Genomic DNA, 10,701 nt, shown 5'->3' with positions numbered 1-10,701 from the left:
TTCCAGCCAGTTCCAGTCAGTTCCAGATGGTTCCAGCCAGTTCCCCTCAGTTCCAGCCAGTTCCAGTCATTTCCAGCCAGTTCCAGCCAGTTCCAGTCATTTCCAACCAGTTCCAGCCAGTTCCAGTCAGTTCCAGCCGGTTTCAGTCAGTTCCAGCTGGTTCCAGTCAGTTCCAGCCGGTTACAGCCAGATCCAGTCAGTTCCAGCTGGTTCCAGCCGGTTCCCCTCAGTTCCAGTCAGTTCCAGCCAGTTCCAGTCAGTTCCAGCTGGTTCCCCTCAGTTCCAGCCAGTTCCAGCCAGTTCCAGTCAGTTCCAGATGGTTCCAGTCAGTTCCAGATGGTTCCAGCCAGTTCTCCTCAGTTCCAGTCAGTTCCAGTCAGTTCCAGATGGTTCCAGCCAGTTCCCCTCAGTTCCAGTCAGTTCCAGCCAATTCCAGTGAGTTCCAGCTGGTTCCCCTCAATTCCAGCCAGTTCCAGCCGGTTCCCCTCAGTTCCAGTCAGTTCCAGCCAGTTCCAGTCAGTTCCAGTCATTTCCAGTCAGTTCCAGCTGGTTCCCCTCAGTTCCAGCCAGTTCCAGCCAGTTCCAGTCAGTTCCAGATGGTTCCAGTCAGTTCCAGATGGTTCCAGCCAGTTCCCCTCAGTTCCAGTCAGTTCCAGTCAGTTCCAGCCGGTTCCCCTCAGTTCCAGTCAGTTCCAGCCAGTTCCAGTCATTTCCAGCCAGTTCCAGCCAGTTCCAGTCATTTCCAACCAGTTCCAGCCAGTTCCAGTCAGTTCCAGCCGGTTTCAGTCAGTTCCAGCTGGTTCCAGTCAGTTCCAGCCGGTTACAGCCAGATCCAGTCAGTTCCAGCTGGTTCCAGCCGGTTCCCCTCAGTTCCAGTCAGTTCCAGCCAGTTCCAGTCAGTTCCAGCTGGTTCCCCTCAGTTCCAGCCAGTTCCAGCCAGTTCCAGTCAGTTCCAGATGGTTCCAGTCAGTTCCAGATGGTTCCAGCCAGTTCTCCTCAGTTCCAGTCAGTTCCAGTCAGTTCCAGCCAGTTCCAGCCGGTTCCCCTCTGTTCCAGCCAGTTCCCCTCAGTTCCAGTCAGTTCCAGTCAGTTCCAGCCAGTTCCAGTCAGTTCCAGCCGGTTTCAGTCAGTTCCAGCCGGTTCCAGTCAGTTTCAGCCGGTTACAGCCAGATCCAGTCAGTTCCAGCTGGTTCCCCTCAGTTCCAGCCATTTCCAGCCAGTTCCAGCTGGTTCCCCTCAGTTCCAGCCAGTTCCAGCCAGTTCCAGTCAGTTCCAGATGGTTCCAGTCAGTTCCAGATGGTTCCAGCCAGTTCCCCTCAGTTCCAGTCAGTTCCAGTCAGTTCCAGCCAGTTCCAGCTGGTTCCCCTCAGTTCCAGCTGGTTCCAGCCAGTTCCAGTCATTTCCAGCCAGTTCCAGCCAGTTCCAGTCAGTTCCAGCCGGTTTCAGTCAGTTTCAGCCGGTTCCAGCCAGTTCCAGCCGGTTACAGCCAGATCCAGTCAGTTCCAGCTGGTTCCAGCCAGTTCCCCTCAGCTCTAGTCAGTTCCAGCCAGTTCCAGTCAGTTCCAGCTGGTTCCCCTCAGTTCCAGCCAGTTCCACCCGGTTCCAGTCAGTTCCAGCCAGTTCCAGTCAGTTCCAGATGGTTCCAGCCAGTTCCCCTCAGTTCCAGCCAGTTCCAGTCAGTTCCAGATGATTCCAGTCAGTTCCAGATGGTTCCAGCCAGTTCCCCTCAGTTCCAGTCAGTTCCAGTCAGTTCCAGCCAGTTCCAGCTGGTTCCTCTCAGTTCCAGCTGGTTCCAGCCAGTTCCAGTCATTTCCAGCCAGTTCCAGTCAGTTCCAGTCAGTTCCAGCCGGTTCCCCTCAGTTCCAGCCAGTTCCACCCGGTTCCAGTCAGTTCCAGCCAGTTCCAGTCAGTTCCAGATGGTTCCAGCCAGTTCCCCTCAGTTCCAGCCAGTTCCAGTCATTTCCAGCCAGTTCCAGCCAGTTCCAGTCATTTCCAACCAGTTCCAGCCAGTTCCAGTCAGTTCCAGCCGGTTTCAGTCAGTTCCAGCTGGTTCCAGTCAGTTCCAGCCGGTTACAGCCAGATCCAGTCAGTTCCAGCTGGTTCCAGCCGGTTCCCCTCAGTTCCAGTCAGTTCCAGCCAGTTCCAGTCAGTTCCAGCTGGTTCCCCTCAGTTCCAGCCAGTTCCAGCCAGTTCCAGTCAGTTCCAGATGGTTCCAGTCAGTTCCAGATGGTTCCAGCCAGTTCTCCTCAGTTCCAGTCAGTTCCAGTCAGTTCCAGATGGTTCCAGCCAGTTCCCCTCAGTTCCAGTCAGTTCCAGCCAATTCCAGTGAGTTCCAGCTGGTTCCCCTCAATTCCAGCCAGTTCCAGCCGGTTCCCCTCAGTTCCAGTCAGTTCCAGCCAGTTCCAGTCAGTTCCAGTCATTTCCAGTCAGTTCCAGCTGGTTCCCCTCAGTTCCAGCCAGTTCCAGCCAGTTCCAGTCAGTTCCAGATGGTTCCAGTCAGTTCCAGATGGTTCCAGCCAGTTCCCCTCAGTTCCAGTCAGTTCCAGTCAGTTCCAGCCGGTTCCCCTCAGTTCCAGTCAGTTCCAGCCAGTTCCAGTCATTTCCAGCCAGTTCCAGCCAGTTCCAGTCATTTCCAACCAGTTCCAGCCAGTTCCAGTCAGTTCCAGCCGGTTTCAGTCAGTTCCAGCTGGTTCCAGTCAGTTCCAGCCGGTTACAGCCAGATCCAGTCAGTTCCAGCTGGTTCCAGCCGGTTCCCCTCAGTTCCAGTCAGTTCCAGCCAGTTCCAGTCAGTTCCAGCTGGTTCCCCTCAGTTCCAGCCAGTTCCAGCCAGTTCCAGTCAGTTCCAGATGGTTCCAGTCAGTTCCAGATGGTTCCAGCCAGTTCTCCTCAGTTCCAGTCAGTTCCAGTCAGTTCCAGCCAGTTCCAGCCGGTTCCCCTCTGTTCCAGCCAGTTCCCCTCAGTTCCAGTCAGTTCCAGTCAGTTCCAGCCAGTTCCAGTCAGTTCCAGCCGGTTTCAGTCAGTTCCAGCCGGTTCCAGTCAGTTTCAGCCGGTTACAGCCAGATCCAGTCAGTTCCAGCTGGTTCCAGCCGGTTCCCCTCAGCTCCAGTCAGTTCCAGCGAGTTCCAGTCAGTTCCAGATGGTTCCCCTCAGTTCCAGCCAGTTCCACCCGGTTCCAGTCAGTTCCAGCCAGTTCCAGTCAGTTCCAGGCAGTTCCAGTCAGTTCCAGCTGGTTCCCCCCAGTTCCAGCCAGTTCCAGCCGGTTACAGCCAGTTCCAGTCAGTTCCGGACGATTCCAGCTGGTTCTAGGCAGTTCTAGTCTGTTCCAGGCAGTTCAATTCTGTTCCAGCCGATTCCAGCTGGTTCTAGCCAGTTCCAGTCTGTTCCAGCCAATTTGAACACCCCCAGGGAAAGTGATACCACCACCTCCCTGGGCAACCTGTCCCAATGCCTGACTGCTCTTTCTGAGAAGAAATGTCTCCTCATTTCCAACCTAAACCTCCCCTGGCAGAATTTGAGGCTTTTCCCTCTAGTCCTATCACTGGTTATCTGCGAGAAGAGGCCGACGCCCAGCTCCCCACACCTTCCTTTCAGGCAGTTGCAGAGAGCAATAGTCTGCCCTGAGCCTCCTCTTCTCCAGACTAAACAACCCCAGTTCCCTCAGCTGCTCCTCACAGGACTTGTGTTCCAGGCCCTTCACCAGCTTCGTAGCCCTTCTCTGGAGACGCTCCAGGGCTTTGGTGTCCTTCGTGTACTGAGGGGACCAAAGCTGAACACAGTACTCGAGGCGCGGCCTCACCAGAGCAGAGTACAGGGGTACGATCACCTCCCTGGTCCTGCTGGCTACACTATTCCTGATACAAACCAGGATGCTGTTGGCCTTGTTGGCCACCTGGGCACACTCCATGGGAGAGGGGAGATTCCCCATCAGGCTGTGGAGCAGGTAGATATCCATACTGCAGCCTGTGGAGGTCCCCACGCCAAAGTAGGTGGCTGTGCCCTGAAGGAAATTTGAAGTTAGCATCAGTTCCACTGCCATGCAGTAAATCAAATGGCAGCTAAGTGCAAAATGAACTTTAAATACTATGTTCCGAGTAGTGCTGTGTGCCGTAATCGTCAAAATCTTGGCATCTGTCTCATGTCTTCTTACATCAGAAATCTCACTGGGTATGTTTGCATCCGTGTTAAGAGATTTAGAGAAAAAGATGGTCATGAACACATCGGTATTGTTTTATACGGAAGGTGCACAGATACTACAAAGACTGTTCACAGTTAAAAGTCTATAGGTTGTTAGACAAGGATAACCTAAGGAGATGTCTGGATAAAGGAATTCATCCCATGAAAGACCACCTGAAGGCGTAATGGATTTTCCACTGCAGTAAATTACTCAAGGTTTCCATTGGCTACTGCTTGCAAATTTTTGAGGTTGCTCAATATGCCTAAGAGCTTTACAAACAGCTGTAGGTATTTGTAAAAGCCTTTGAGATACTTGGGTTTCTACTCTGCAGAAAATGCCAATTTTTACCCTTCACATTTTGCAAATGATCTACATTTTGAAAGTTCACTACAGATATGAAATTGAGGAAATATGGTATAGAACCATGAAATATTTCCCTTGGATAGTATTGATACATTTTGCAAGAAGAATATTAGGAAAAATGAAGTATACGGCTATTAAATATGAGCTGAAGACAGGTAAAATCAGTAGCATGTACTAATAGAAAAGGCAAACCAAAACATGACGCAAAGATAAAATCAAAATGCAATGGTCTCCTTTGTTTGGATTGAACATTTCCTCAATATCAACATGTTCCGACAAAACATTTCAATTTTGCCAAAGTTGCATTTTCTGGCAGAAACGGAGTCCGTAAAAAGCTTCTGACTAGCTCAAGCGCGTGTATTCCAAGTGATTCCTTTTGTGTTTTGCGGTTTTCATCCACTGTGGAGGGAGCGAACACTTAGTGAGCCCCATTCATTCATCTGGCCTGCCATAAAAAAGCACGTCTATTTTAAGCGCGTTGTAAAATGGCACATGTCACTTAGCCAGGCTGTCCGGTCACAGGACGGTGGGCCAGGAATCCCTCTCCGCACCCACCCCGCACCCAGCCCGGCGGCAAGGGCAGCACCCTGGGGACACATCAGCCCTGCACACCCAGAGGGAGCACGTACCAAGTGCCTCCTTCTGGAGACTTCTGTAACTTCAACTCACCACAGCAACAGGGATGACTCATGAATAGAAATTTGTATTTCTGTTTCTCCCCCCTTTACTATATCTTTCTTTCCGAGATGAAAATCGCTATCTCAGAGCTGAGCAGTGCAAGACAACAAACCCATCACAAAAGGGATCGCCTGCCAGAGTCCAGAAAGGGTTAAGGCAGCAGTTGGAGAGGTTTGGGGTGACGTCGTGCTTCTGGACGCCTGAGAAGTCTCTTGAAGGTAGTTCCCCTCTGGTGAGGATGGGAGCGAGCCGAGGTCTGAAATCCGAGATCCCTCGCAGCCTGGAGCTGGTGAGGTCCCAGTAAAAGCTGTTTGCCTGCTTTCCCTTGCTGAGCAGTCACACCGCTGCACCGGCCTGGCCAGTATGGAGCGAGCCCTCTGGACACACGTAGGACTCACCCTCCTCCAGCTCCTGCTCATCTCCTGCTTGCCGAGAGGTACCGTAAGTCAGCGTCTGCGTTCCCGGCATGGCCAGATCAGTTCCATTCCTTCAGTGTGGTCAGAGGGGTTTGAACTCACGGGCTGTCATGGGCAGTGGAGAGATCTGCAGGGATGGTAATAATAGAAAGAAGGGGCTCTGCTTTATTTATTCCTTTCTCGCCGGCACAGAGCATGTGTGGGGGGAGGTCTGCCCAGGGATGATTTCCAGGCAAAGTTAATAGCCTTAAAGAGAAACAACTGGCTGGATTTGTTTGCCAATGGCCATCAAGAAAAGGGTATGCAATCACTTCACTTACTACTGCTTTATTTTCTCAACACTCAATGCTAAGGAAATGATGATAAAAAGAGGCATTTAAGTCTCCGAATTGTAAAGCGTAATTTGTTTAGTTTGGCAAGACAGAAACTTTCCTCTCCAGCCCCAACACCAAGAATGAAGGCAAGGGAGGAAAAAAGTGAAGGAAAAAAAGAAAACAAAAGCCACACATTGTTTCCGATCTGGGCTTTAGTTCTGCCAATATTATTCTTTCGAAGGGGAAGCCTCGTTAAAGCAGAATGATCTTTTTTATAGCCAAGCCTTGCTCCAGATTATGCTGAACCAGCATGTTCAGTTTCTTCTTGATAAGGTTAAGCGAAAGGCATTTACTGGTGAGTGCAGATTTGCTGTCGTTGTGGCCACGAACGTGGGCTGCTTACACCTGGAAGCAGCTGAAGCTGCAGATGGCTGTCAGCATCCCGCGGGCTGCCTCCTCAGGAGCCGCAGCCCTGAGCACTGGGAGGTGCAGTGCCCCCGAATCGCCCGACCTTCGAGCTGCTGGGTTGTGGCAACATTAACTGCCAGGTAAGCACCTCGGGGGGACGCATCAGACCAGGGGATGTGCCAGGTATGCAGGCAACCCGATCGTGATGGCTATAAATAATCAGTGTCAAAGACGGGGCTACAGAGCCCGCCTCTCTGGGGGCTGAGGCAGAGGGTCTGCCTCTGTGGTGTCCTTCCCCCCTGGTCCTGGGGGCCCAGGGTGCAGGCAACAGGGAGACTGACCTCCTGTCAAAGACTTCCCCGAGGGGCACCAGCACAAAGCATGGTCTCACTGTCCCACGTGCACCCACTTTTTGTCCCCGCGGCAGCCTGTCCCTCTGCTATGTGCCAGAGCATTCCCAGGCATGGGCAGTGGCTGGCCAGCGGCAGGGTGCTGTGGAGGGGCTTATTGCCCACCCGTTCTCCCCAGCACCAGCTCCTCATGCACCGGGGGCAGTGACTGAAGGGCCTGGGGGTCCCACATTGAGGACAGCCACCCCTCTGCCCTGTCCGTCCTCGCTGTGTGTCTGTGCCCTGTCTCCAGAGGAGTCACTGGCGTCGGTGCTCGCCCTGCACACAGCGGTGGGAGGGGTGCTTGGAGCCAGGGGAAGGATTCAAAAGTGCGGTGGCCTGAGCATGTCAGGGCAGGTTGGAAAATAGCATTTTGCCTCCTCCCCACAGATGTATCCAATTTTTATCCCTATTTATCACACCCAGTTGCACAGGGCCTGCCTCTGGAGTTGGGGGCAGGAGTCAGGGGAGGTCTGGGAGTTGATTTTTGGAATAAACTTGAAGTGCAAGTGACTCATATTTCCTTAAAAATATATGTGTGTTTATGTGTGCTCCTGCCTATCTCAACCCTCCCCAATCTCTCCTCCCCTCCCCCTTTGTCCTCTGTCTAGAGAAGTGGAGCCCAGATGCACTCAGATGCATCCAGATGCATTCAATCTTAGCAAATGGGTTACTTCAGTTCACACGTTTAGGTTCCTAGCATGGACAAAGGGGGAGAGATTCTCTTTTTGTTTTGGAGGAAAGCTGGGGTTACTCATGCTCAACCCCGAGGCTACCTCAAGGGGCTCCCAGGAGTCCCGTTAAGCCCTCGAGTGCCCCGTGGTTTGGCTTGTTGCCCTCCCCACCGCAGGGGCATAGGGCCGGCAGCTCAGAGGCACCCTGCGGTCCTTGGCTAGGGCTGAACTACAGCCCCAGGGCAGCTGCTTACAGCTTGAGGTGGAGGCTCAGGGATTTTGCTGCTGTCTGTGTAGGCTGTTTCTATCCAGGCAACGTTAACTGCCAACCTGGTCCAGATCTGACACCGCTACAGCAAGCAAACACTCAAGACAGGGCCGGCATCACTTCTCCATGTTTAACACAGGCATGTCCCTATGTTATGTGCTCATAGATTTAAATATTACAGCTGTTTCTTTTCTACAGATTCCCAAATATTCTCCCATATCACAGCAGTCTGGCTTTGTTCCCCAGCCTCGTTAATGAAGGCTGGGCTTTCCAACCTCATGCATGCTGCCACTATCTCAAAAGTGCCGCGTTCATACCCACTCCTGTTCCTTGTCTTGCAGCACAGGAAAAACAAAATCTCTTCCCAATCACACTAGTGTAATTTTCCTGGCCAGAATAAGCTTCTCTATCCCAGAAACAAATCAAGGCCTGCTGGGTAATGTAGCAAACTCAGTTTCAGCCTTATCCTGGCTGTTTTACAGCCCTGTCACAGCCCTTCTTGGATGAACATGCGATGCCACGGTGCCAATAATGAGATCAAAAATACCGTCTCATAATTACAGAGGAGAAAGTGAAGGACGGGGAGGTTTAGGGCAGACTTCTGCAGGTTGCTTTAGATGCTAAAAACATCCCAGCTCATGGCATAGATGATGGCCTGTAATTTAAATCCAGCCATGACAAAAAGATACAGAAAGAGGAAGCTGTGGTGTTTTGAGGGCAGGGGGAAGACGCGTGCTGAGGAGTGCGAGGTTTAAACTGGAACAGCATCTGAGATGCGGTGGAGGCGTGTACGCCTGCTGCAGCGCTCCGGGCCTGTGGGCCAACTGGCCTGTCCCCAGAGGGAAGGCAGGGATTATAAGGGCTTTGTACAAGAAAAAGGGGAAAGGAGCAGAGCTGCTACTTGGAGTGTATGGAGTAGAGCTCTATTTTGTGTGTTACAGCTCACTATCTGCAAGAAAGGGCTGCTGAAATGTAGGAAGAAGCGAAGCGGGACGTTTCTAATAAGAACGAGCACCCTGCCTGAGGCCTACCTGCCGGGCTTCTCCTCAGCAGGAGTAGGGCAGGCGAGGAGGGGCTGCAGGGCGGGCAGGTTTTCTGGAAGGAAAATGGGTAGAACATGAACAACTGGTGGGCATCGCAACTGAGGTGATGTTGGCTGAGGGGTACTGGGACCATCAGGGTTTTGTAGTGTAGATGACTGAATGGACACTCCTATTTTCACTTAATGCTCTTTATTCATTAACCCACTGCTATAGCTTTTAGATGGGCAACTCCTATATACCACAAAGAGGAAGCACAGTTTTTACTTGGATTTCCTTTCAGTTACACTGCACTGAGATACTTGATTTTTATTATAGACAAAGCAAAACAAGGCAGTGTGGAGTGAGGTACAAGCTTTGGAAGTCATATGGGAACTCCTGTTAAGGACCTGATGGAGACCTCAAAAATGACTTTTTATTGAAGTAACAATTCTTCTCTCGTTGGAGCAGAGGTGTTGTGAGTTTATGATTTGTTTATCACAGCCCAGTCAAGAGTGGAAGCTTGCAAGTGTAAAAAAGGCACTACTGTAGGAGCATGCTGAAGCAAACCTATGTCCTATTAGGATCAACAGAAATATTTATTTCTGAATTTTATAGCTACATGTTTAGTAAGTGGACCAAGTCAGCTTAGTATAGTAGACCTCACCATGTGTTCACATGCTAGCTTTTATTTATTTATTTATTTTTATTTTTATTTTTATTCATTTATTATTTTAGTGAGAAAATCTTTCATTTTTTCCCCTCACATTCATGGCTGTGTAAAAGCACACACTAATAGTTAGGAAAGGATGCAAACTGGCTCACTGGGAGAAGCAGTCCGATTTTTCAACAATGGTCTGCAATCCATAAATGAAGCACACTGAGTAAAACTAAAACAAGGAAGTATTTTAGCTCCTCTTTTAATTAGCCCAGCTGCTAAAAAGAATAATAGGCACATAATTTCCAAAGGGAAGCAAGCTTCTTTGGAGATAGCATTATTCCCTTTCGTCTTCTTAACCTATTAGGAAAACAGGCATCATTTGCACAACGGATTATCTGAGGGATAAAAAGGTTAGGAATAAAGACCTGCACTTTCCATCGTAATTAAGGGTTTGGGGTTAAACTGTTCTCCAAGTGCACCAGTTAAAACTTCTTAAGGGAACAACTCTCTTCCCTCCTGAGGTCTGTTCCTCTTGGCCTTACTAAGTGGATCCAACATGTTTCTCATTTCCAGTTGAGAAATTCTAGATCTTCTGTATGCTCAGAGCTCTTCGTGTTGTTAATATCCATACACATAACACCTATGGGATAGGGACCAGCTTGCACTGTGGTGCAATGTGAGTAGACTTGAATAAGGAGCAGGATAAAACAATCATGAAAATGAGACAGACATGAAGAGAAAGAAAATGTGTTAGCTTTTACTAGATTTCACCTCTGTCAGATTTATTCTTTCTTTAAATGAGAAACCTTCTTTTCAGAATTATTACATGGCTGAACATTTCCTAATAAGAGCCTTAAGAAATTGCTCCTTCAAACTCAGATGCTCGCTTCTTCTGCAGAGGCAGTAATTGTTATTGAGCATCATGCTGAAAAAAAAAAAAGGCAATCAAATAAAAGGGGACATACTCTCATTTGTGGAACATGAGCTGTTTGAATAAACACTTTGAAACAGACATCTTCTATGGACTCTAATTTTAGAGATGTATATGTTTGTATCTGCTCTTATTTACAATGCACTTTTAATTTGTATGGCACTTTTCAAAGCAATTTGAAATTTTTTTTTTGAGTGTAAGTATTGTTACACCAATGTGCTGATGGATGAACTGTGGCATGGGAGGAAAACTCATCTTTTCTATGTAACACAATCGATATGTAGGACAGGAAGTTCCATCAGTTCAGATCAAGGTATGGATGTCCTTTTAAAACACTTTCTTCCATGTTCTGATAAATACATATATACAACAAGGTCTTGAGGCTCTCTCTATCTTGTAGGACTGT

At 49.7% G+C, this 10,701-nt stretch overlaps 1 protein-coding gene across 3 annotated transcripts in view; it reads left to right on the top strand.

The window, feature by feature from the left end:
* Positions 1-4,309: 4,309 nt before the first annotated feature.
* PAMR1 (peptidase domain containing associated with muscle regeneration 1) overlaps positions 4,310-10,701 on the top strand; it is a 55,993-nt gene continuing 49,601 nt past the window's right edge. Inside the window, exon 1 of one of the 3 annotated variants that reach the window (XM_040557694.1) lies at positions 4,310-5,651. In XM_040557694.1, the coding sequence (XP_040413628.1) occupies positions 5,579-5,651 (73 nt within the window). In that variant the 5' untranslated portion in view covers positions 4,310-5,578. Of the gene's footprint in view, positions 5,652-6,312; positions 6,494-10,701 lie in introns of those variants that run through there. The other 2 variants (XM_040557696.1, XM_040557695.1) reach the window with 2 other exon arrangements.

Source organism: Cygnus olor, chromosome 5 (assembly GCF_009769625.2).
Source record: "Cygnus olor isolate bCygOlo1 chromosome 5, bCygOlo1.pri.v2, whole genome shotgun sequence".
Lineage (NCBI taxonomy): Eukaryota > Metazoa > Chordata > Aves > Anseriformes > Anatidae > Cygnus > Cygnus olor.
This window is presented reverse-complemented; position numbering and strand designations above follow the sequence as displayed.